This window comes from Carassius auratus, chromosome 17 (assembly GCF_003368295.1).
Source record: "Carassius auratus strain Wakin chromosome 17, ASM336829v1, whole genome shotgun sequence".
In the NCBI taxonomy this organism is placed as follows: Eukaryota; Metazoa; Chordata; class Actinopteri; order Cypriniformes; family Cyprinidae; genus Carassius; species Carassius auratus.
In genome coordinates, this window is record NC_039259.1 from 5,763,435 (window position 1) to 5,790,673 (window position 27,239).

General features: G+C 37.8%; 2 protein-coding genes across 4 annotated transcripts in view; both read right to left on the reverse strand.

Annotated features, from left to right (window-relative positions):
- Positions 1-27,239, reverse strand: part of LOC113117033 (leucine-rich repeat and fibronectin type-III domain-containing protein 2-like) — a 140,363-nt gene that overhangs the window by 94,953 nt on the left and 18,171 nt on the right. The gene's annotated exons all lie outside the window — the stretch shown is intronic.
- Positions 858-14,964, reverse strand: LOC113117034 (sterile alpha motif domain-containing protein 3-like). Of its 2 annotated transcripts, XM_026285401.1 has the most exons (10): positions 14,812-14,964; positions 13,976-14,066; positions 11,012-11,141; positions 10,641-10,829; positions 9,889-9,976; positions 9,344-9,487; positions 8,227-8,424; positions 7,969-8,131; positions 7,663-7,739; positions 858-1,277 (listed from the first exon to the last, which is right to left on the reverse strand). In XM_026285401.1, the coding sequence occupies exons 2-10, from the start codon at positions 14,061-14,063 to the stop codon at positions 969-971; spliced, it is 1,386 nt and encodes a 461-aa protein (XP_026141186.1). In that variant the 5' UTR covers positions 14,064-14,066; positions 14,812-14,964; the 3' UTR covers positions 858-968. The 2 variants fall into 2 exon arrangements, with proteins under 2 accessions (XP_026141186.1, XP_026141187.1); XM_026285402.1 differs by lacking the exons at positions 13,976-14,066; positions 14,812-14,964 and adding an exon at positions 11,536-13,969.

Below are 27,239 nucleotides of genomic sequence, written 5' to 3' on the forward strand. Positions count from 1 at the left end.
ATGGTGAATGCAATGTCTGCAGTTTTATTTAAAACACTCTCATGTGATCTTTCATCTAATTTGACTTACAATTCACTGCGAGGTGTGGAAGTTACATGATAATAACTTTTTGGGTGTTCTTAGACAGAAACCCATTTATCTAGGTAAAACCATTTTAATACAGATTATGAACAGCAATATGAAAAAAAAAAAAAAAAAAAAAAAAAAAAATGGATTAATATGAATGAATGTTCGATTGTATTAATAATATTTACGAGAAAGAAAAAACAAACATTTTGTAACAAACAGAAGTTCCCTGATGGTAAGTTTTGTAAATCTGACAAGGAACTCACTGTATTAATACAGAATACAGCTGATATAAAGGCATACGTGTGTGTATATCAGCTAATACACAATGGCTTATGAACATATACACTCTAAAAAGAAAAGGTGCTAAATAGCACTAAAAGTGGTTCTTTGGCTCGTAATCATAGGGGAACCACTTTAAGTGCCATATAGCACTTATCTTTAAAGGTGCTATACAGCACCTTTGTCAAATGGTGCTATGTAGAACCATAAGAGGTGCCATAAAGCACCTTGATTGTTTACAATTTCTTCAACAAAAATGGCGCTCCACATTGGTTCTTTGGGTCGTTATAGGGGAACCTCTTTTGGCATTAATGGCACTTAAGCTTCACAGCACATTTGTCAAATAGTGCTTTATAGAAACTTTTTTTTAGGTAGTAGGCCATTATCATATCATTATACTTCAATGTTTGAGTCAATATGCTTCTAAATGACGATTTTATACCAAATCATGGATTGAAAGATTCAAAACCCTGTACTAAAAGCTTACTGATAAAGAAAATACATTACACTTTTAACAGTTTAATTCATTTATTTTAGTTGCAAATATAATCAGTGCTTTTTAACTAACAACACTGGCTGAAAAAATAGAAAATGGAATATGAGAGAGAGACAGAGAGACTCTATGCACAGATTGAGCTGTACACTCTTTTAATTGTGACGGGAAGTCCGGCTGCATCCTTCATTTTTAAGACAATGCACTCCAGGAAGGTCAGTGTCTTTTTCAGTCCTTTAGGATATTGGATCCCAAACAGAAAATATGTGCAAAGGATGAGGCCCAGTGCCATTGAGATGTCCTCACTCTCCTCAGTAATGGACTGGCCATCCAACATGACGACAATGTGGTCGTATTGCATGGGATTACCCTCCCTGCAGCCTTTGAGCACCATTTTAGGTGTTGGTGTGTCAGGAGGGCAGGTCTGAGCATGGCCCTGGGGGAGAAGGGATAATAGCATTAACCATCTTCATTTATTTGAAAGGCAAACCTTAAATAGTTGAATAAAACAGTAAGCCCATTGAAGCAGTTGTTTTTGTGAATTTAAGGAGCGGAGTGCCTAAAACCCCCTTGCTGTTCTACATCCAATGTAAAACATGGATTCAAAGAACTTATTGCATTTATAAAACTTACTCCATAAAAATATTTTAATATTTTATTCACAAAATAAAATCCAGCAACAAAAAAATTACACATTTATTCATCTGCCAAGCAATGTGGTTTTAAAGAGGTTACTAAGCAACATATGCAGCAGCAAAGACCGTGACAAACAGCACTTGCGCAGTAATATTATTAGGTACACTGTGTAGGAATCACAAAACAGCACTTGCCTCGAGTACCTTATTGCTTTTATAAAACGGTTGCCACACAATACCAATATTAAAGGCGAAAAATGTGTATCTATTCAACTTTCATGAAGTAGAATCACTAAAAGCATTCCTTCTGCTGAAAAAAAAAAAAAGTCCCTGTCCAGCCGTAAACAGCAACAGAAGTTACATATATTATTTTGCCAAAAGATGGAGGCAAAGACTGTCTTTATGAGTGAGTCATCTGGAATCGGTAGAGAAGGACGTTTATATTGGAAGGCTCTGAGTCAAACTTGTTATCACGAGGAAGGAAGATGCAACTGACATGACTATAGGCATGAGAAAACCCCTTAACGTTGTGTTAAAAGGACAAGGTAATCGCAGCAGACATTCAAACGGATTATTTTATTACGAATATAGGACTCTCCTGAATACATGTCTACATGTCTACTGTAAATGCAAGTACACTCACTTTCTCGATCTTTCACAATACTCCACTAGGGCTGTGACGGTGGCTGATTTTTACCACCGCGGTGGTCATGGACCAACAACCGCCGGTGGCGCGGTGTTTAAAAAAAAAATAATAATAATAAATATAAATATATATATATATATATATATAAAACATATAAAACATTAGTGTCAAAATTTGCTCATTAACGAAAGCGATCATTTTTTTCCAGTTTAACTTATTCAAATTATATTACGACGGTGGCAGGGATGGCCATCCACTCACAACTGCTGCTTCTGTCACTTTTTCTCATGACAAGAAGTGAATTTATTCATTCGCAGTCAGAATGACTGAACAGGAAACGTTTCAGACACGCGCTCCACTTCACTTTATTATCAGGTGCAAGTTAAGCGAACGCAGACGGTCCTGTGCTCAAAGACGGTGCGCGCTTCCTTTGTGCGTATCCTTTCATATCAAACTGCGAAATAAACTATGCAAGCAGTGTTCATGGAATTACCAAAAAAGGTGATTAAAGCTGACTTAAACTGTGCATGCATGTAATATTATTTATATAGGCTATATTAGGCCTATATACAGGATATATTTATATGTATGCACGTCTAGAAATCACTCATCTAACACATCCTATTTAACTCGTCAGTTCGTGTTTATTTGAGCACTCTGTCAGTGAACGCCGCCTGCAAAACACTAAAATAAATATCAAAGAAATAATGCTTATAATGAGTATTTTGTCGCGCTGCGTCGCTCGCGTCCGTTAGACAGGGTGTATTTAACTTTCTTATTTAGGCTATACACCCTGTCTAACGGACGCGAGTGACGCAGCGTGACAAAATACTCATTATAATCAGTGATGCTACACTGGATGCAGCACAACACGACATGATAAATCCCCGTCTGGTCTGTGAGGTACTGACACAGAGTTCAAATGTCCTGTATAGGCACTAGACAGACTAAACCTGTCGCAACGCAGTTGTGTTGTGTCCAAGGGAAAACGAAAGACACAAAGAGACCAGGAGGGAGGTGGAGCGGTGGAGGATCAGGGGGAGGGACGGAGGGCCAGATAAAATGGTAAAACAGAGACAAGAGGACCAGGTAGAATGGGGAAACAGAGACAAGACGACCAAGTAAAATGGGGAAACAGAGACAAGAGAAGTGCAACACAAAACAAGGAGTCCTGGAGGGTGGTGGACCGGCGGAGGATCAGGGGGAGGGACGGAGGGCCAGGTCCATAGGAGGAAACAGAAAGACACAGACAGGAGAACAAAACAAAAAAAAACACAAAAAGTCCAAGAAGGACATCACGTGACGCCCACCAGGGAGGAACAGAAGACCACCACAACCATGTAGTCAGGGCGGAAGCCCCCCAGGGCGGAGCAGAAGACCACCATAACCGTGTGGTCTGGACGGAAGCCCCCCAGGGCGGAGCAGAAGACCACCACAACCGTGTGGTCAGAACGGGTGCCCCCCAGGGCAGAGCAGAAGACCACCACATCCGTATGGTCGAGATCGGAGTCCCCCAGGGTGGAGCAGAAGACCACCACAACCGTGCGGCCGAACCAGACGCCCCCCAGGGCGGAGCAGAAGACCACCACAACCGTGTGGTCAGGGTGGAAGCCCCCCAGGGCGGAACAGAAGACCACCACGTCCGTGTGGTTGAACAAGATGCCCCCCACGGCAGAGCAGAAGACCACCACATCCTTGTGGTCGAGGCAGAAAGCCCCCAGGGCGGAGCAGAAGACCACCACATCCGTGCGGCCGAACCAACAGGAGGACAAGTCTGGTTGGGCAAGTCTGAAACATAGAACATGAGCATGTTAAGGGTAGCCTCCGTGGCCACAACAGGAACAGTCGGGTGCTCAGAGAGTTTGACTGAGACATGACGAGTCTCTGGAAGTTCCGCAGAGGCGAGGAGAGATTCTGGTAGTTCAGCAGAGACGTGGAACGGTTCTGGTAGTTCATCAGAGACGTGAAGAGGCTCTGGTAGTTCCATAGAGAAGTGACGAGACTCTGATAATCCCATGGTGTTTATACTGGATTCCAGAAGATCGGTGCCGACTTGACTTTGCTCATGAAGATTATTGGTGACTTGCATTTGTTCATGAAGATCATTGGTGACTTGTATTTGTTCATGAAGATCAATGGTGACTTGCCTTTGTTCATGAAGATCAGTGGTGACTTGAATTCTCCCATGAAGAACCCTGGTGACTTGACTCTGTTCTTGAAGGTCACTGGTGACTTGACTCTGTCCTTGAAGGTCACCGGTGACTTGACTCTGTCCTTGAAGGTCCCTGGTGACTTGACTCTGTCCTTGAAGGTCACCGGTGACTTGACTCTGTCCTTGAAGATCAACGGTGACTAGCCTTGACTCTGGAAGGTCCACGGTAACTAGCCCTGACTCTGGAAGGTCAACGGTGACTAGCCCTGATTCTGGAAGGTCAAAGGGGACTAACCCTTACTCTGGAAGGTCAATGGTGACTAACCCTGACCTGGAGGGTCCACGAGCACCTGCCTCGACTCTGGAGGGTCCACGAGTCCCTGGCTCGACTCTGGAAGGTCAACACGAACTAACCCTGACTCTGAAAGGTTGACAGTGACTGACCCTGACTCTGGAAAGTCGATGGTCACTAGCCCTGACTCTGGAAGGTCTATGGTGACTAACCCTGACTCTGGAGGGTCCACGAGCACCTGACTCGACTCTGGAGGGTCCACGAGCATCTGACTCGACTTATGAGGGTCAATCGGAACCTGACTCAACTCTGGAAATTCAACGGGCATCTGACTCGACTCTGGAAGGTCAACAGGAACTAGCCCTGACTCTGGAAGGTCGACGGTGATTAACCCTGACTCTTGTCGGTCCACAAGGACCTGACTCGACTCTGGAAGGTCAACAGGAACCTGACTTGACTCTGGAGGGTCAATTGTGGCTGTTATCAGGTACAGAGGCGATAGATAAGCAGCCATCTTGTGCCATAACTCTGGACCGGCAGCCATCTTGGGCCGTGGCGCTGGACCGGCGGCCATTTTGGTCAGTGGCGCTGGGCCGGCAGCCATCTTGGACAGTGGCACTGGGCCAGCGGCCATCTTGCATCATGGTGCTGGGCTGGCGGCCACCTTGTGCTGTGACGCTGGGCTGGCGGCCATCTTTGGCAGTGGCGCTGGGCTGGCGGCCATCCTACCGGAAGAGACAGGAGTGGCTGGGGCATCCCACGGACGCCGATGCTGCAAGTAGCACACAAACTCCCAGAACCCGAATGTGTCCAATTGATCCAGTTCCTTCTGAGGAACCGAGTCATCCAGTCCAGTATTACAATAGTCCTTAAAGGGGGGGTGAAATGCTATTTCATGCATACAGAGTTTTTTACACTGTTAAAGAGTTGGATTCCCATGTTAAACAACATAAACAACCGGTTTGTCATAAGTTTCGGAAAGTTTTTTTCGAGTATGGGTCTGTGGGACGTTAGATGGAGCGGAATTTCCTTATATGGGTCCTAAGGCCACTTCTCCCGGAAGAGCGCGCGCGCCCATAGAGCAGAGCAGAGATATTCACTGACCAGAGCGAGAGAGCGAAATGTCACAAAAGAAGTGTGTTTTTGGTTGCCAGGGCAAGACAACCCCGCACAGATTACCAGTGGATGGAGTTTATTTTTACAGAGCATCAACGGAGTTGTGCAAGTGTTTGTGTTTTTCCCTGCATTTCGAAGATGCTTGTTTTACAAACAAGGCCCAGTTTGACGCCGGATTTGCACATCGTTTATTTCTTAAGGATGATGCAGTCCAAACGAAAAAGGGTCACGATCATGTGTTGGAACCGCAGGCGGTGAGTAAAACTGCTTCAAATATCTCTGTGTTATTAACTTAACTATCGGGGCGTAAGCACATCAAGTAAACAACATGCGATGTTGGCATCAAACTGCACTTCCCACATTTAAAGAAAAAAAAAGAAAGACGACAAAAAGTGGAACTTAGTCATTTTCCAAAAATCGCTAAGATATATACAGTTTCAATACATACCACATACGTCCTGCTGTAATATAGTCTGATCTGATCTGATTCTGGATCATAAATATACGGCTGAATCTGACTGTTAGCCATGGTTTGTTTTGGATGATGTTTTTTTCCTCACGGTAATGTCAGTTTCCAGACGCTCTCAACGCAAAAGCCTACTCGCGCTCGTGATTCTTTAGCTCCGCCCACACTTCACGCCTCCAGCCGCTCGTGTTTTTCAGAAAAAAAAAAAACGGTATGACTATCTTTCTCCGGAAAAAACGGTACGACTATCTTTCTCTTATAAATATAATAAAACTAAAGACTTTTTGGAGATATGAAGGATGGAGTACTACTCTATAGGTACTCAAGATTAACAGGAGATTGAGTGAAAATGAGCATTTCACCCCCCCTTTAAGGGCCGTGTCATTGTACCCCATGCCCTCGGCCAGGGACCAGAACACCAGCGCCATGGCACCCACATCATTGCCCTCTTGGCAGAAGGTGGTTAACTTAATGTATTTCGCCCTCCGTTCCACCATACTGGCTGGAGAGGAGACATGAAAGGACATACCGCTAGATCTGTTTGATGGAGTCCTTCTGTGACGATCGTGTACCCAGAGAGACACAGGGATAGCGAGAGATCCAATTGCAGGTATTTTAATAAAAAGGTAATCCAAATCTTTTGTCAAATACAGCCAAAGTCAAAACCAAAAAGACAGTCCAAACAAAACAAACAAAGGAAAGGGACAGGAAAAGGGACTCGGAATATGAGAGGACTCAGAGGACGAGCAGACAGGAAGAATCTCGGGGGACGAGAATGCTGGACACACGAAGGGTAAGGACTCCGTACAAACAACAGGAAAAGACTGGAATATATAGGGAGACTAATGACACTAGAGTTTCTGCACCTGGTGCAATTAACAGGAGTGCAATTACTGTGAAGACAGGACCAGACTAGAGGATTTCTAGTGCCTACGGTGAAGTGCCTAAGGGGAAGTGAGCCCACTAGTGGACACCCAGGGAAACAGAGACTAGACAGCGTGACACAAACATGTGTTTAGGTTGCCAAGAGTGGTTGCTATGGGTGTTGTAGTAATATAGAGAACCATTGGTTGAAGTGTTCATAGCCGTTTTATCGTGCAATAAAACACAGCTATTGACCAATCAGAATCAAGGATTGGAACTAACCGTTTTATAATTATAAAGACATTGATTTTAGCTAATAATACACTTAAACTACACAATGTACCTTTAAAGTAATTAAGTCACAGGTATATGTTTGTTGAGTAATTTACAACGCTTAACCAATCAGAATCAAGGACCGGAACTATCAGTTTTATAATTAATTTTAACTCCTGTCATACAACTGCTCATACTTTTGGCCATTAACTGAAAATTAATGTAATTTTCTCTTAACTTTGACAGCATAGTTTGTGTAGACCAGCAAACAAAAACTAATGTTTGCATTGAAGTCATTTGCACAGCAAAATGAGCAATAATTGTAGTGCTTTCATTAGACTTGCTTTACACTCAGTCAACTGTTGTTCATGCCTCACCTCAACTTCAAACAGCAACCCCGGGTCCTCCTTAAACAGTGCAGGCAAGAGCAGAATAGCTGCTTCCAACTGTAGTCCTTTAAATAAAACAAGAATTAGGTTAACATAACATGGGTGGATGCTTTTATCTAGTTTTCTTTGTTTTTCAATTAGTTACCAAGACAGTAATTATTACTACCTTTAATAAACTAGAAATTAGTCTTTATTATTACACAAGACAGATACATGCAGGAACGTATGATCTCAGGCAGATATGGGTGTCAGACAGTAATACACAGAAAATCTAAGCAGTGCAGATTTAATTACCTTTTTTCAGTCTGCCATCTTCACAGTCATCAACCACACACCTGAACTTCTCCATCAGGGGACTCCGTGAAACTTGAAGGATTTTAGGTGCCATTACCGAGAGCTGAGAGAGAATCTGTTGGTCCACATCAACGTTGGTACGGTCTCTCAGATCCCAAAGGAGCTTATGTTAAGATGAAGGCAAAGTAGAAAAGACAGTCATAACTTGTTAGTCATAAGTTATAACTATGGAGGAAATTAATACACTACTGTACTTACCATTTTGGCCAGTCTGAAACATGGAAATTTAGAGATAATCTCCTCCGTGCTGTGGTTAGACACAAAGTGTCTCCGGTAGATTTTTATCAGCGCCATCCTTTCTTTAAGAAGCTCCAAGTTTGGTCTAAGCTTCTCGGTTTCCTCCTTTATTACTCGGAGATGTTCCCTGATGCTTCTTTCATCTTCTCCTGCATCAACCTATTGGGGTAGTTAAATTGTTACAAACTCTCAAACTACAACATTGGGAGCAGCGACTTTAAAAATATGAGGGGAAAAGGACCAATGGTCATTCTGCATAGACTTATTTATAACTACAAAAAAGCCAAAATATTCTCAGTTGAAATGTACAGTGACCAATCAACTCGTTGGAACCAGGTTCGAGTTAACTGTAAATTTTGGCATGACATTGGCCTGTAGTCACAAATTACACTATATACACAATACAATCATTTCTTTAGTAGAACATAAGATGCATCTTATTATACTATTAGCTTCCCATTTTGGAAAATAACATTTATCAGGGTTTTTGAAGGCCAAAATGATTGTCCTCCTGGAGAGTATTGGAGTCTGGAAAAAGGATGCAGCACAATGCCAAGTTTCTTAATAATAAAGCAATCAGTGAAAGTATGGCCTTTAAGATGCACGTTATGTTTAAATAAGGACTGAATGCAAAAAAAGTTAATTTAATAGGTGGGTATGAATAATTTTTTTATGGCAATACATCGTTAAAATTATTATTTAGTGTTTTTTTCACATTAAAAGAGATAATGCTATAAACAGCCAAATGTTTTCGTAATAGCAGAAGGATCAGGTATAAGCAAATCACAAGTTTAATTTTTCAAAATGTATCACTGTTTTAAGTATAGATAATGCCATTGAATAATACTTTTCATTATGTCCAAATATTGATTTCCATATAATATTGCTTTTCATATTTCATGTGATGTTCATACTGTAAAACTGAATTAATTTCAAGGGCTGAAAATATGAAGACAGGATTTGAACAGATATTTTGCAGGCCTTGCCATTTTTAATCCTTTAAAATGACGATGATGTCCATGGATTATCGCAGAAATTGCAATTATACAAAGTTTACTGCCAAATTCAAGATTTTTACCATGGTACTTGGATAAGCTTCCGCTGTCTGAAGAGGTCGCTTCCTTCTTGCCCATCTCTCTTTCAGTCGCTGTATTTCATTGTTGGCAACAAGAGGCTGCCTTTCCTTCTTAAACTTATTTCTGAGTGATTCAAGCAGGGCATCCTTGAAACAACAAGAGATTGTAGTTTTTAATGAAACATTTACCTTCATGCTAACAGTCAGCCTCATTGCAAAAACCTATGGAGCAAGTTTATTTTGTTGTATACACAATTTTTTGACCAGGTGCATTTTGGGTATATGCATACTTGCAGTATGTTCTTGAAGAGTTTGACTTATAAATTTAAAAGCCTTTTAGAATTTCCTAAACGCATCATGAAAATACAGAGCTTTCTTCCTCATAAAACAGTTTACTGCCATGAAATAAAATACCAAATGGACCTACTAGAAAGTGTATTCTTGACAAAAAAACTGGTATCCCCAATAATTCATTTCTAATTATTATTATTCATTTGAAAAAACTATGAACTCATTTTGAAGAACATTACATACAATTGAAAACTTACATATCCAGACCCAATACTTTCCCTTAGATATGGGTAATCCATTATCACATTTGACAGAAGCTCAATGTATTGAAGATGAGTTGGGTACCTAACATTAGAAGGAGAAAAGCATACTAGTTGTTAGTAACTATACCAGCCATAGCAACTACACACTGAGAATTCTAAGGTAAGGGAACATTGTCACAAATATGCTCTGTCTAGTCTGTACCTGTTCTCATTAGTCACTGATTAGTTAACCTTCATCCACCTGTGTCTGGATAGTTTCCTCATTTCCTCAATTTGCATTTAGGCCATCCTTAAAAATATTATTGCTTGCCGTAACAGGTTCGACCATGTCAAATTTAGTCTGATCGATTAAGTTATTGCATTCAAGTAACTAGTACAAATCCAATAAAGTAATATTAATTTTAATTTAATAAGTATTGAGAATATAAATTGCCTAGGCCTAGATACATAGACAGGCAACTTTCTTTCTTTTAAATAAAAACCTGTGGCGTCATCTATGATTATGTTTACAATGTTGGTTAAAACATGACACATAGTATGGCCTGTACGTTCACTTTTTTTCACACTAAATATGCGCAACCAGGCAACCAAGAAAAAAACAACAACAACAACAGGAGATTTCTACTATTTGTTACATATAACCCTTATGTACGTCTGGCAAGAATCGTGTATTGATATTGTATTTGTTGCAGTGCAATTAATCAAGCATTTATCAAGCTAGAAAGGCACAAGTAGTAGCAACTTACATTGTTTTCTTACTGAGGTGGTCAAAAAGAGACTGGATCAGTAGACTCCGTAGTTTTGTTTTACTTGCACTCTTCAGATCAGAATCTCTTCTGTCTATGGCCATCCTCAGCACTGTTGGAAAAACTAAAGAGGTATCTGGACCGGACTGTGCTTGGCTGGAGTTATCAATGTTTCTTGGAGGGTTCTCTCTACAGAGAAATAAAATTTGAGCAAGAAAAGGGAAATTCAATAAGAGACTTATCAAATTCATAGGTGTGATTGGTAAAGGACAAAAAAGCAGGAAAATATACGGCGCACCTACCATGAACATCAATGTAAAAGAGTGGGCACAGTGATTGTGTTTTGGCGTATGGGATACCATTCTGATTACCTGCTCATTGGTGTGCTTTTAAGTTTCTCCAACTGGGTCAGAAACAGACTCTGTTTGCGAATGACCGGAAAGAGCCTCTCAGACATCCTCTCTGAGATAACAGCAAGAGTGGCTCCATCTATCTCATGTTCTAGAATCAAAAAAGCATTTAATTAAGAAGGAGAGGTTCAATAAATAGCAAGCATTGTTATGAATTTACCAATTAGACCTTGCCTTGCTACATTCCAGGAAGTGACAAAATCTTGTGAAAAATGTGTATTCTGTTGATCAATTGCTGCAATCAAAGCTAAATGAAACATGTTGTAGCTTATCAAATTTATAACCTTGCAACTCTCCTTTCAGGAGACCATTGGAAAAATATCATGGTATAGGTTGAGTGGTATTGGTTAATCACAAATTAAAGCTTGACTAGCACATTGCATCGCTAACAACAAGATTCTGATTCTGTTCATCACTGAAATCCAACAAATCATTAGCCTAAATTTAAATCAAGTTGAAATTACAAATAACTTAGTATATCTCACAGGGCGATGAAGCAGTGTGATGAACAGGTTGTCCTCTTGATCTGTGTATGCGTCAAGGGCATGGAAGTCAGTTTCCTCCCCAGGTGTAATGGCCACCCACTGAGTTGTTGATCGGACACCATAGGCATGCAGATGCTCAGAGAAGCACCAAGTTTGGTAGAGTCTTCCGCACAATTTCCACTGACTGTGGTACTTAACAATATGTAGAACTTTCAAAAAAACTGGGATTTCCTCAGCATGCACAAGGTCAAGGATCAAGAAGTCTCCAGTGGTGTATTTGACTCTGTCATATATCACTTGTTTGGTTTTCCAGAGTGTATCATTCAGTTCAGCAGAGTCCTCTGCAATAATCTCTCTAAGCTGAGAGGGTAGTGCATTCAAACGTATCTCTATTAAAGAGTACGGGACATCTTCCGAGACATGGTGTCCAGTTGATTGTGCTTCCCAACACTGGCGCATTTGATAGCGCTTTGCCAAAGTCTTTGCAATATTCTGGTAATTGTTTACAATTGATGAAAGGCGTTTAAAGTACAGGTGTTTGGCCTCATACCTGAGACACCAATGTGCTCTCAGTGGACCATGTTGTTTGATTAATCGAGGATAGTGAACCAGAAAGTGAATCTTTGGAGTGAATTTGTCAGGGAAAAGCTTCTGAAAATTCTTCAGAAATTCTGTGATGAGAGCAGACAATGGACTCAACCAACTTGTTTTGATCACAGGTGCCAGTACTATGTCACATATAGATCTAAATAGCAAATAAAGAGCCCAGTAAGTGTTGTCCTGAGGGATGGAGCTTCCAATTAAAAAAGGTAAGAGTCGGAAAAGGGTCAGTTTTTCAACAGCTTTTCCTGGGATGGCACCTTGCTGCAGAGCAGATGGCTTCAGCAAAACAGGCCTGTGAGTTATATCATTTTGTCCAAAGGGGAACTGTTGTAGCTGGTCATTAAACTGTTGCACTGTTACCAGCCTTTCACGGGTAAGATTTAGCAAGACTAATTTCAGAACCTGTGGGATGACACCTTCAAGAATATCATGCATCAAGTCAGGCGGAAAGGATTCAGTAACCTCAAAATGAGGCAGTTTATCAAAAGGGCAGCGTCCAGTAACACCATACAAAGTTTTACCATCTGGCACTTGTAAATGTCTACAGTGTGTGTCAGGAGTCCGGAGAATACACTCACTTTCCTCAGTTTTGTTACCAATGTCACGGTGGTGACATAGACAGAAACGACAGATCCGTCCTTGACTAAAGCAAGTATTGAAACCAGCCAAGGAATGGGCTGATAAATTGTCAGCACAAATGGAAATCACGGAGCCTTTGAAAACACAGGACTTGTCATCAATGTCAACTGATACACCACGGCACTGAAGTTCACAAAGGTCACGAAGAAGAGGATCCAAAATTTGCTCGTAACTATACTTCTGAAGCAATCGGTTTCTGACAAGTACAGCCACATGTATATTTTGAAGACTGGAACGATACTTCAGAGGAATATTTCCAAGAACAAAGTAGACACTTAAAATTTTGTGGATCTGCCTTTTGGATCCTAAACAATTTACAATTTCAAATTCATCAGTATATAACTGGAGCCTCAGCTGTGTCTCAGATCCATCAAAAAAGGCGTGCTGCTGAAAAATTAATCCATCTGTGAAGTCTTTAAGTGTTTCACCATCAAAAACTGTGTCTTCCAAAACATAAGGAAAAACATCATCTCTTTTCAGAATATTTTTTAAAACTTCCAAAATGGGAATATACTGGAAAGTCTCTTTTCTTCCTGTCGAGTCAAATCCGAGTAAATACTCTACTGGTTCAATTAACCCAAACTCTCTTATACAGTATCTCTCAAACTGAAAGTCTGATGCAATAACATCAAAACACTTCCCAAAAAGGTTGTCTTCAACCAAGGACTTCAAGTTTGAATGATTGTCAATATTGATATTTGTTTCTTCTAAACAGAACTTAAGAAGGTCCTGGGACTGTTCATTAAAAAGTTCAATGAGTATTTTCACTTCATGAGTAATAGTATGCCGAACAGTTTTTGGGAGGATGTGCTTTTCTTGAAGTTTTAAACAAAACAATGCAAAATGTCTCTCAATTAGTGATCTGAAACCACATATTTTTTCAGAAAAAGAGATATTTGGTTCTTCAGAATCAAAAGTTTCCTCGAAATCATTAAAAGTAGGTGAGGTGCCTGGAATCTCCTGATTGTTCTCTGAATCCTCTGCGTCTCTCACGATTTTATGATTCCGAAAAACATGGACACGTAAAGAACTTACTCTTTTGTACCTTTTTTGGCACCCATCGTGGCCACATACAACAAAGAAATGTGGCTCATTCTCATGGAAATACTGCAGGTGTTTGAGGTATTTGTTGTAAGAGACTGTTCTTACATGGCAGTTAGGGCACTGGTGCATTGATCACAGAATACTTGAAGCTCACCCTCAAAAGTTTCACAGAATTCCCCCAAGTCAATATCTTTCAACCACTGGCAAACTTGGACAGAAGTCCAACCTGTGAAGTCTGTCATAACCTGAAGAAAGACACAAAATAACAAAACAAACAAATTAAAACACTAGGATGAATGTAAGCCTATTACCCATCTACAGCAGCCCAGTAATGACAAACATTAATAATTAAAAAATTTAAGCATGTTGACAGTATTTTATGATTGGACACAGACATTTGAACCTTATTTGAACATTTTGATAGTTGGTTGCCAATAAAGTCTGAATGTGTATCCCTCAAAATTTTTTATTTGTTTTCCACTGAAGAAATAAAGACATGGATATCTTGAATGACATAGGGGTTAGTAAATTATCAGGACATTTTCATTTTGAGGTGAACTAAACTTAATCCTTTAAATGGACTCTACACTATCAGGCGAGACACTAACGTTACAAGACAACACAGTATCCATGGTAACGATGCAGCTAGCGATACAGCCCGCCACTTTTCGCTATTAGTGATTTGAAAAGATATTAAACGGTAGTGTTATAACTTTATATCTGGAGAAAGTCAAGAAAAGAACGACCCCAGTTAACTTACACTTAAGTTACTTAACTTAACATACAGTTCAGTGTTTGTGAAACAACATATTTATTAGCCAACACGGTTGGTCAGGCTCCTCAGTCAACTAACAGTAGACTGATACTAATCTTAGCATTAATGTCACAAAACACGGTAAAACTTTTGCAAAATACAATGAAAAGTTTCCCCTGACAAGTAACTTAACGTTTATTGTATATTTCACTCGCAGTATGCGCTATGACACTCACCTCGAAAGATATCTTCCGTCTCTTTTTAGAAATGTGTTCGTCGTCGTCGTCCTGGTTTTGATTGACGTCGAGTCCAACGGTTTTTCTAGAGTGTTCTTTGAGGAATGCGGCGCTCGCCCTCGCTCACGTGCACCTGAACTGCACAGTGCACGCTATTCGGCGCATACAATATATTTGTTAATTTAATTTAAATGTTATATATATATATATATATATATATATATATATATATATATATATATATATATATATATATATATATATAATAAAAAAATATATAATATATTATATAATATATTTGTTAATTTAATTTAAATGTTTTATATATATAACATATATTTATGGAAAAAAAATATATAGTTTTTTTTATTGAACTTAAAAAATTCTTGACACATTTTCACATTTTGTAAGTAGAAATTGAAACACGTTTTTAAACATAACTTCTCACTTATTTTAGGCTAATTATTTGAGGCCTATACCTACACAAACAAAAAGCATTGATGAATATGAATATACGTTTTTATTGAAGTTTGTGACATAATTTCGGTATATATCTGACTTCACATCCATACCAAAAAAATTTCTGTGGTCAAAAAGTCTTGTGTGGAGGCCTTTGATATGTGCCTTGTGTTCAGGAAAATCACAGTATTTTAATGTAATTTTTCTAATCCTATCACCAACTAAAGCTAAGACACTTAGGATATAAGAGAACTAATATCACTAAGAATTAGGGGCTTAACAGGTTATTTGCATGGCAGTGGTGCCATATAGCACCATATCCACCGCAAAGAACCGCTGAAGAACCGCTGAAGAACCAAACTGGGCTTAACAGGTTCTTTAAATGGTAGTGGTGCTATATAGCACCATATCCACCACAAAGAACCCCTGAAGAACCGCTGAAGAACCATTATTTTTTAGAGTGTATATATACATAGTTACAATTCTCTCCATACACTTTATGAAGAGATTGCATTTTGGAGTTGCTACCAGTATTTTGTGGGGCCCTAGATGAGGCCCAGCAGTATACATTTTATAACAAGAAGATCTTTGTGTCAGAAGTAATGATCTGCTCATTTATTATGGACCATCTTGTGGTGCCCCCCAGATATGTCAGGGCCCTAGGTGGCTGCCTGTATGATGGGCTGGCCTTGTCTCTGCATTTCATATTAGTCAAAGAACCCTGGAGCACTGGTAAGCATAGAGAGACAGATCTAAGCCCTGCTTGGACACAGTCTGGCTTAAGCTTTGATGTTCACTTCATCCTTCACTGGCAGCAAGTCAAGACGAGCTTTACTTATAATCAGACAGCTTCCAGTCATCTGGACAGCTGAGGAGCAGATGGCAGACTTTGCACACAGGTGAGAACGCACCAATACACTAACACGTCACCTATTTGCACTCAAATTAGACCCTGTTAGCCTCACATCAACACACTCCCAAAACGAAATGACATTCTGTGTTTATCTACACACATTTCTCTGGAAATATTTTCACTTTGATTTAGAAAACAATCTATTGAATTCCATTTCCATTCCAGTTGTTTATCTTTGATCTTAATAGCACTATAAAAATGGGAAGGTAGGGTCATGTAATATTAGGGTAGGGTAATAGTGTAATATGGTAGTGTAATATTTACCAATGATTCTCTGCTATTTTTGACACATTGACAATAAGCTTCAGAACAATAATCAAAATCTAGATAGAGTAGATTGCTTTCATTAACACCCCCAAAGCTTTCACAGTCCTGTACCAATTCCTTGGTTGATATTTCATTCAGCAGCATTGGTCAGTTTTGATTTATGTGCTGTTTAATTTGATGATCATTTTTACATATGCCTCTGCTTACATACACTTCCACTTGTTTTTGCTTCTTCTTCACCTGTGTTTTGATCTTGCGATTCTGTACTATTTTAGAAGATGTGAAAACATGGAAACACTGTTATTGACAGGGAAAGAGTTAATCCCATCTCTTTTTCATTAAAGTGCCCCTATTATGGGTAATGAAAGGTTCATAAGTCCCCAACAACAGGTCGACATGCATGCAAGGTCAAAAAACACTTACATTGTCTATATGCATTTATTTTTACCTTAATTGCTTAATGACTCGCGAACGATTCATTCAGTGATTAATTTTTCCAAACCCCTTCAATGCCTGTAATGCCTGATAAAGCAGCATTTGTGAGCACAGTGCTGCTTTGTTTACAGCGTTACCGGGGAAACCATTATTTTTATTGCTCCAAAAGTGGCACCAGGTGGCAAAGAATAAATTAGCATTTTCATTCAGACCAATGTGAAAAGAGCAACAAATGGGCGGGCAATATGCTAATGTTTGACATGTTGATGTCAAACATTCTTAGTATTAAAAAGGACTTGTTTTTATGATTCAGAGTCAAATCTTTCTCTTCAAAGACCATGTACCATGTGCCACAGTATTACTATATTTTTCTCAAGTGTTTCTGTGTGGTAGCTCAGAGCAAAACAGTGTGGCATTTAAGTGCTACGACCTTGTCTAATAGTATTTATTTCAGAGTCAGTAAACTAGATAATGGATTTCAAATGCAAACCATTCATTACTGCATGACATTTGTTAATTGAGTAAATGAGAGAAAGACAGGACTGTGTTTTCCTACAGTTCGCCTAATTCATGTGATGTATGGGAAAAGCTGCAAAACACAAATGTACTGTTTGTTTTTATATTGTGGAATGAAGGATTATGAGCTCACTGACATCAGCAGGACTGATGTGTTTTGCCTGAACTCAATTTCTCCTTATTATTACATATGCTCAATTTGATATGATTATTATTACAGCCATCTCCATAACTATGACTGAAAATGTTTCCTGATTAATTATATCCTGAGTAATTATATCTGAAAATATTTTGATTTGAATGTTTAAAGAGAAACTATGCGAAAATATCACATATGTTAGCTTTGCATGCACATTTGTGTTGGATTAAGTCTGTTTTTATCCTATAATGTTCAGATCTATGGGCCACAAAGAAAAAATTGCTTAGTAAGCTATTTACGAAACTCTAAAACCAAAGCTGACCTCATGCACAAAATTCAAGTTCCCCAGTGTGTTGTAATGTTTGAAAACCACATTATTATTTGCCAATGTCACAAACCAAAAACTACCTGTGCAGTTGTCAAATTTTTACTTTTTGATTTCATCTAAAAACTTTTTTTACAAGTTGTCTGCTCTTTTCAACTTTGCCATCAATGTGACATTTTCATCAAATAAAAAATAACCCAGTGGCTGATGAGAAAGTGTGATGACAGAACGTGTACAACAAAAATCACTTACAAGAGGTGACACACTGTCAAAACAAAGGCAATATCAGAATTATCTGTCTCCTGGGCGACGCTTAGAGGTGAGAGGAGGCAAGACAGTCGTGACATAAACCATACAGAACAAAACCAGAATGATAACATTGTGCACAAGTACAGCTGTATGTCAGTGTAGTTATACACTATCAGAAAAAAAGGTACAAAAGCTGTCACTGGGGCATTACCTTTTCAAAAGGCACACCTGTGTACCCAAACAGTCCATACTGGTACCTTAAGGGTACATATTAGTACCTAAAGTGTACATACAGTATTATTAGTACCTAAAACTTTTGGGTAGCACTTTATTTTACAGTCCTGTTCCTCATGTACATATTATGTACTTATAGTAATTACAATAACTATGTAATAACTAGGTACTAACCCTGAACCTACCCCAAGCCTAACCCTACCCCATATAGTTACCTTGTATTACCAGAACTTTCTTTGATACATACACTGTAAGTAAACTATAAGTACATGTAAGTGCATGTACTGCAAAATAAAGTGCAACCAACTTTTGTACCTTTTGAAAAGGTACTGACCCAATGACAGCTTTTGTACCTTTGTTTTCTGAGAGTGTAATAGGTGTTACTTTTCAAATAATCTATTTCTGATTGCTGTGCTCAAAATTGTTTCGTACAGATTACACTGATTTGGCAGATGTTTCTGTATACTGCTGTCAAACATTGATGTCAAAAGTACTGTTATTTTGTTGCCAGTTTGAAAGAGAGAGAGAAAAAAAAAAGAGAAGAAAATGCAATAATACCAGTTGTACTATTGACAGACTCGACAGCTGGGAGTATTACTGATCGTCTTAACTAAATAACTAACATGTATGTTCATAGTACACCTATCTTTATATCATGCTGATAGTATTTACAAATCTGTAAATTATGTCCATAGTACTGCCATATCTGTATTTTCTTGTACATTTGTAACGTATTGTAGACACTGTATATTATGTACTTATTTCTAATTGCTCTTCTGATTAGATGCTAACTGCATTTCATGCCTTGTACCTTACATGTGCAATGACAATAAAGTTGAATCTAATCTAATCTTAACAGATGGGTGTGTTTAAAAATACAATTTTATCTTCTAGAATTAAAGCAATGAACACATGAAATCAAAATGATCAATAAATATGGTTAAAATATGTTACTCATTGTTAGTTAATATTATCTTTATTATTATCTAGGAAAAAATTATTCAAGCTTAACACAGAGTCTGACACTTTTCATAATTAATTTGTTTGTTCTAGATAAATGTATGCTATTAACTTGTTATTAACTTGTTGTTAACATGCTATTGACTTCAATTGCAATCTGTAGATGTTGTAGATGATTTTATTTCTTTGCAAAATGACAAGGTATAAAAAGTTACTGCAAACATTTTCAGAACTGTTACTCCCCCATGAAGACAATAATTTGTTATGTGCAGTGTTTCTTGCATTATTACAATGATCAGCAGTGCCTCACTGCACTCTCCAGACAAATGCAGGTAATGTAGAGGATCCTTCTATACAGAGTTAACAATATGGCCTCATTATATGCAGCTTACCATGCTTCCCTCACCAGTACAGGGCATAAAAATTCACAATGCACATCCTTTTGCAATGCCTTTCATTAAGGAACAAACAGGAATCCATGTAGAATCGACGAATCGTGGAGAACAAGCTCTGGTATGGAGGGTGCTTTGAACATTAATCTTAATGCGTCATATTGTGCATACTAGTTGTGCAGACAGTATACTATGAGTTAAGATGAAAAGCAGACCTATAGGGATCTCTGAAGCAAACATAAGAAAGCAAGAGAGCAAGCAATCTATCAAGCTATCAAGTCCAGCACCTTACGACATGGTAGCAATGTGCTAAAACAAGTTCAAAACATGCTAATTATGTGTTAAAACATGCTAGCAACATGACAATAAACGCTAGCAACTTGTGCTAACAATATGCTTAAATGCTACAATCATGAGAATATGTTCCAGAAATATGTTAACATGATGCTAGCACTGTGCTAAAGCATGCTTAAAATGGAGGCTAGCTGGAAAGAGTTGTGTGGGTAAACATAACCACCCTGATCTTGAGAAGTGCACTAGTGACTGCCATGCTGGAAACGTTGGTTTGAATCCTGTTCAGAGTGAGTGTGCTGAGTAGAACTGGAGGTGTGACATTGGTGCCATGACCTGGATGGGAGTGAGGTTTAGAAGGGTTAGTGTAATGGAGGCCAGCTGGTAAAAGCTGTGTGGCTAAACATCTCTCCCCAAATCTCAAGAGGTGCACTAGCGACTGATGCTAGAGGGTACAGTATTTCTCTGTGTTAGCACGCCCTTCTACCATTTCAGAAATGCTGATTCGAATCTTGCTCAGAGTGAACATGGTGAGTAGAAGCAGAGGTTTACAAATGCTAATAATGTACTAAAACGTGCAAGCATAATTGTTGCTAAAACATACTAGCAACATGCTAAAACATGTTAGTAACATCCAAGCTTTTAAAAGTTATTTAAAAATTTCAAAGAACATCAATGTATGTTTTACTTGTTGCTACCGCTCATCTTTAAGTTTAAGGAATTGAACAAACCCCTAAACCTAATCCTACTTTGGCAGACCATTTATCCTGCACCATTTGTTTTACTGATATGAATGAATTGTGAGGCTTATTGGGGAGATGATTGAGTAGACTTAAGGTTGATGATAAAAACAAACAAACAAACAAACAAAAAAATCACAAACACAGAGGAACCCGAATCATATGTGGAGATCAGGACAACAGAGTGACTTTAAGATGAGCTTGTTTGTCTTGGACCAGTTCCTTAACATCCTCCCATTTACCAAGAACAACTTAGCCTAAAAAAAAAGAACACAACAACAATCATTCAGAACACATTTGCAGCATCATAACACTGCGCTAAGTACGACTCGGAAAAGAAATGACAAGTTTTCCATGAGCAAACACTACTTCTTCTCATGATTCCTTAAAAAATATATATATCATAGCAAACAACCACAAATTTAAGCCAGTGAATTAAATTATTTGGCATTCCTGTATTTGTAAGAAAGCAAAAGTGAGTTTGGAATGCCACAACAGCTTCTGACATCCCAACATGTGAGCTGCTAGTCATGTGTCTCAGTCTAATGAATCTGATTCTGAGCTTTGCCCCACTTTTCCCATCTCAGCCTAGTTCTTTATCAAATCAGCTATGTCATGCCACTGAAAACTCAAATTTCACCTTCCTTTTAGTTCAAACTACACCATATCTGTAGTAGTCTTGTGCAGGAAGACCACAGCGCTAAGCGAGTCATTGGCATACCACTGACAAAGCTGCTAAAGCCCGTGTGGCAGGAAATCTTTAATCCAGTCCTTCATCCCCACAGGTCAGCCGGCCCCTCCTTGCACACAAGATAAAGTCTTCTCTCTAAATGCTCAAACATTCTATTCCCTCTGTGGAATTCTCTTCCTCTCTCTCTCACCATCTCTCTCTTTTTTTCTGATAGAAAGCTTTCCAGTTTTTCCAAATTGAGAGCTGCATTGTCACTGCAGGGAAGGAGGCAATCTTTTTATGGAGTATGGAGTGGGCTCATAATGTTTCATTGAATTATCCCTTTTTGCCAATAGAAGTCAGTCAGCAAAGCCTCTTACACTGACTGCGGGACTCGATGAAGCCTGATGCAATCTGATATCTCCTCATGCCAATTCCAAAGCAGAAAGCAATATGGGAAGAGGATTTCCAGCCACACACTCTGCCCTGTAAAATTCTAAATTGTGCATTTTCTGCATTGTTTGTGGTCTTGCATGGACTCACACACATTTGTTTAAAAGCCTTTAAGACAGGATTTTGTTTCAGATTTACTTTTATTCACAAAAACTTACATTTTATGAACCATAGTGAATACAATATACATTGCATATTCAGCATTAAAGTTTTGTTGTCAATTTTCATTAATGCATTGTCAAAGGTGTGAGTGTTTGCATCAATGGTTAGAGATTCAGACTCGTAATCAAAAGGTTTAGAGTTTGAGTCTCAGGCTGGCAGGAAATTGTAGGTGGGGGGAGTGAATGTACTGTACAGCACTTTATCCACATTCAATACCACGAGTGAGGTGCCCTTCAGCAAGGCATCGAACCCCCAACTGCTCCCCAGGCACCGCAGCATAAATGGCTGCCCACTGCTGCTGGTGTGTGTTCATGGTGTGTGTGTGTTCACTGCTGTGTGTGTGTATGGGTCACCACACTTGGCCGTATGTCATGTCAAACCTGCAGCAAACAGTTTGGCACAAAGCTAATTTGCATGTGAAAATTTGCTGCAGCATTCACATCAAGTTTGCCACAGGGGCATGTTGGTACACTATATTTGAAAGGTTTGTGCATTCTAACCACGGCTGTGTTATTATTGCATGGGCTCACAATAATGATATGTTTGCAAGGAACTGAAGCTTTTAAGAGACTTCAAGAGAAGCTTTACCATTAGTCTGTAAAATTGGAATGGAATAAACATGAGCTCTCTGCTCATTGCCATAACCCTAAATGTCAACGACAAAATGCTGTTTGTTTTTAACCACCAGGACATATTTTGAGACATTAATGCAGCCTTTTTCACATTTTTCCAAGTGAAGTTTTATCCACAGTTTATAATAGGGCATGGGCTGGTTATTACAGTGTGCTGCACGGCCTCAAGGAAAACCTCAAAACTTTGCAGTTAAATTTCCAATTTACACAACAACAATGGCTGCATTTATCATCCAGTGAAATAAAACACCTCCTTCTCCTTCAAAGAGCGATCCCATTGCCATTTGGGTAGTAAATTTATCTCCACCAAATATGGCAGTTCCCTTTTCATTGCATGCTTTGCAAATGTCATGGAAGTCATTGAGTGAGAAAATAAGGCTTTTGGTCTCTATTGTATTTATTTATGATTTTCTTGTGAATTGGTCCTTTAGAAGCTGAGTGTGTGGAGTTTGTTTGATATGGCAAAGCAGAGAACAAATCTAATGGAAATATGGCTTCAGCTCCGTTATGTTTGAAGTTCTTGTCTCCCTGAATGTTAGTGATATTTTTTTTTTAATTGCACAATCTTGCATAAGTATGAAACACATGGCTCACTAAACAGAGTTTATTACAGTTTATATAATGATGACTGTTCTGTTTATTTCAGACATTGCTTGATTGTTTCTAAAAGTACAAAGAATTTTTTTTTTTTTTTTTTAAAGTTTAATGTAATTTATGAGTGTTTGTTCCAATACTTTTCTTTTTGGATTCCTTAGAAAATTTCTGAAAACACTATATCACATTTTATTTTGTTTATTTGTCTACTAGCAATGTCAAATATTTAATTTAATTTTTTGAAAGCATGACATTTTTTTTAATCTAAAATGTACCACATTTGTATTATAAAACAAATTCCCTAGTTAGCATTTTGAAAACTCTAAATGCACACAATTTAATTATATTTCCACAAATAACTTGACAAAATTACAGCTTGATTGGAAATGACCCACAATCAAATTATTCTGGCCACATCTTACATTTCGGTTTGCATAAAATTTCAAGAATGCAGTTTGCTGACACATGTGTCCTTTTGTAAACATTTGTTGAGTAAATTATATATATATATATATATATATATATATATATATATATATATATATATATATATATATATATATATATATATATATATATATATATATATATATGTGTGTGTGTATAAGTGATATAAATTAATTAAAAATTAAAAATGTCAATAGTTTATGATTATGGAAGGGTGATGTGAATATGTTTATGCAATTGATGTTTAGCATTTAAACAGGTAGCACTTTCTCTGAAAAATCTGGAAATGTTGCCTTCTCCTTCTAGATAGACTTTATTAATTAATAATTCATTAAACCTCAATTAACCATTTTCTTACAATGTGGAAACTCTTAAATGCTCCCCAATTAATATGCAAGTTACAATTTGAAGTAGATTCATTTTCATCATTAAATATGGACATTATAGAACACTAAACACCAGAAAAGGCTAGAGAGGGGCAAATACTCCATTTAAAGTTTTTATCTTCGACATATTGACTATGGTAATTGTAGAGAAAAGTCAAAAAAGTCGGTTTTGCAGCACCCAGCTATTACTACAACTGTGATTTCACTAGTTGACAAAATATAGTATAAATCTATAACGTTACAACATAGTTACCACTGCCATCAAAATCATTCCTCCTGAAGTAATAGGCTACATGAAGCCAAACTTTTAAAAAAATAATCAAAGGTTCTGAGCTTCAGTCTCATTAATATATACTGATCTGATCCTGCCAAAGAGCAGTCTAGGCACTCTCATTGTTTCAGAAACATGTATTCCCTGGGCCATGGGTTGCTTTATTATTTATAGCTGTGATATCAATGCTGGAAGCAGCAGTGGGGCAGTTCACTGCGAGCCCAGCCAATGAAAGAGATACATGTCAAAATTAATTTTGGTCTCTGAAATTTCCTGCACCACATTAACAAAGCTCTAATTCCACAAAAATCACGAGTCACACCAAACTTGCAAAATAACTATTTAGAATTTCATGTAGTCAATTATTATAATCTGTGTAAACATCTACAGTACCATCACACATGCACATATGATTTTACCTGATGTCTAGTCATTAGGGATATGCCAGTATCAAATTTACATGTTGCAATTAATTGCTAATGCTTTTATCATTATCACTGTATCATTACCATATTAATATGGTATTATTACAATATTGAAATCTAGTTGCAAAAAAGTGCTGTCTTAATACAGTATAAGAGGTTTAATAAAAACTAAAATAGCCAAACATTTAAATACAATAAAAACAATAAATAGAAAATGTATAATTTAACACAGAAAAAAAAAAAAAAAAAAAAAAAAATATATATATATATATATATATATATATATATATATATATATATATATATATATATATTGCAATTTTTGATTTTAAAGTGCCCCTATTTTGGATATTAAAAGGTTCATATTTTGGTTATAAAAGTCTCAAACAACAGGTTGATATTCATTCAAGGTCAAAAAACACTTGCATTGCCTTATAATATGCATTTATTTTCACCTTACTTGCTCAACGACTCCTAAACCATTCACTCAACGATTAATTTTTCCAAACCCCTTCTTTGTGTGACTCTAATCTGTGGTGATCAGTCCGACTGATCTCATTTTTCATCATGCCTGTAATGCCTGATAAAGCAGCGTTTGTGAGTTCGGCACTTCTTTGTTGATAGCGTTACCAGAGGGAAACACTATTTTACCGCTCTTAAGCGGCATCTACTGGCAAAGAATGAATTTGCATTTTCATTCAGGCCAACCGGAAAAGACCAACAAGTGGGCGGGCAATATGCTAATGTTTCATGTTGACATCAAAATGAAACAGCTTGGGATGCGTTTTAACAAAATGACTCATTTCAATGATTCAGAGTCAACTATTTTTTTGAGAGACAATACCTTTATACACGGTGCACTTTCAGATTCAAAACTTTCCAGGATGTTTTCATTCACTTGTTACACCCTGCATGAAAGGTCAATTTCAAAAATCAATAATAGAGGCACTTTAACAATGTGTTGTTAATTATTGGAATTTAGTGGTGTTCCATCCATGTAAGCTGTGATTGCTCCGAATATCCTGGCCATTTTCGTAGGATAAGTCATATAAACATGATTATAAGTTGATCCCTTATCATTTGAAATGTAACTTAGAGCTTATAATAATAATAAAAAATTTTGCTATATAAATTTTTAATTCTGACAAACATCAGGAAAAGTAAGGCACATAAATCCTATGAACATTTTGAACATTAAGATGTTTTCCATATGCTCGTGTCACTTACAGTCAAAGTCTTTCTCTGATTTTATTATTGTTTGCAAGGTTGCCACGTACTTGTCAATATTTTAAATATATATTTTGGGGTATTTTGCATGGATTGCTATTGGAGTAGTATCACCCGAGTGGGAGATTAAACTCATATTCACTGAAAAAAAAAAAAAAAAAAACCTGATGCAGAGAGATCTAAAAAGGAGATTGGGGGGAGGGGTGGTGTTTGGGATCTTATCACTCAGCATACCCAATTAAAAAGTCACGGCTCACCTCTGTTGGAATTACATTATTTTATGCTTAGCAGATTATTATTATTATTTATTTATTTTTATTGACAGTTTGTTAACTAATTATTTAACTAATGTCAACTAATGAAGGTCATTGTAAAGTGTAACCGAGCAATAAATACTTTCAAACATGCCATGTTGTAGTCCAGATTAAAATCTACATTTTTATTTTTATTTTTTTTTGTACAGGATGGTTTTGCCTGCTTAATAACAGATTATTCAAAAGTTAAATTAAATTATATAAGAACAATGCAATCTGGAAACATTATCTTACCACTTTTGTCACTAAAACAATATGAAGAATTTTTTTTCAAAATGCCACACACTGACCAGCACTGATCATAACCAAGAAGTAGAAGAAGAAAAATAAATAATAAAACTACAGAAGAATTTGCATAGCCAAAATAATTTGTTCCCAATGTTTATGCTTCCTTTTTATTACAATTTCATTGTAGTGTTGTATATAAATATATATAATCAAGTTAGAACTCACTGTCTCAGGGCCGGCCCAAGCTTTTATGGAGGCCATAAGCAGAATTTTAATCAGGGGCCACTTGGTGCTGCCAATATGACGGATAATTTTCAATGCTTGAATATTCACACACTATAAATATACCACACCCATTATAAATGTTATTTGTCTTAGCTATGTTTCATACATAATACCAATGTTTTTACCCAGTAGCAATCCCACAAGAGTGCTGAGGCATTAATTTGCACTTTAACATTCAAAGTCAGTTCTAAGTGGCATACTAAATGTGCTGAAAAGTAGCTAAATAAATCAGCAGACAATGCATCTACAGAACATAATGTTATTTTAACAACATAAATTATTATACACAGTAGCAAGCCATCTAACAACAACTCTTAATCTATAACTAGCTAACTGAGGCATAGTGCTATTGGAATATAATAGCAAAAACCCCAAAGGTAGGCTAAGGTAAATAATGTTAAGCTGTTATCAGTA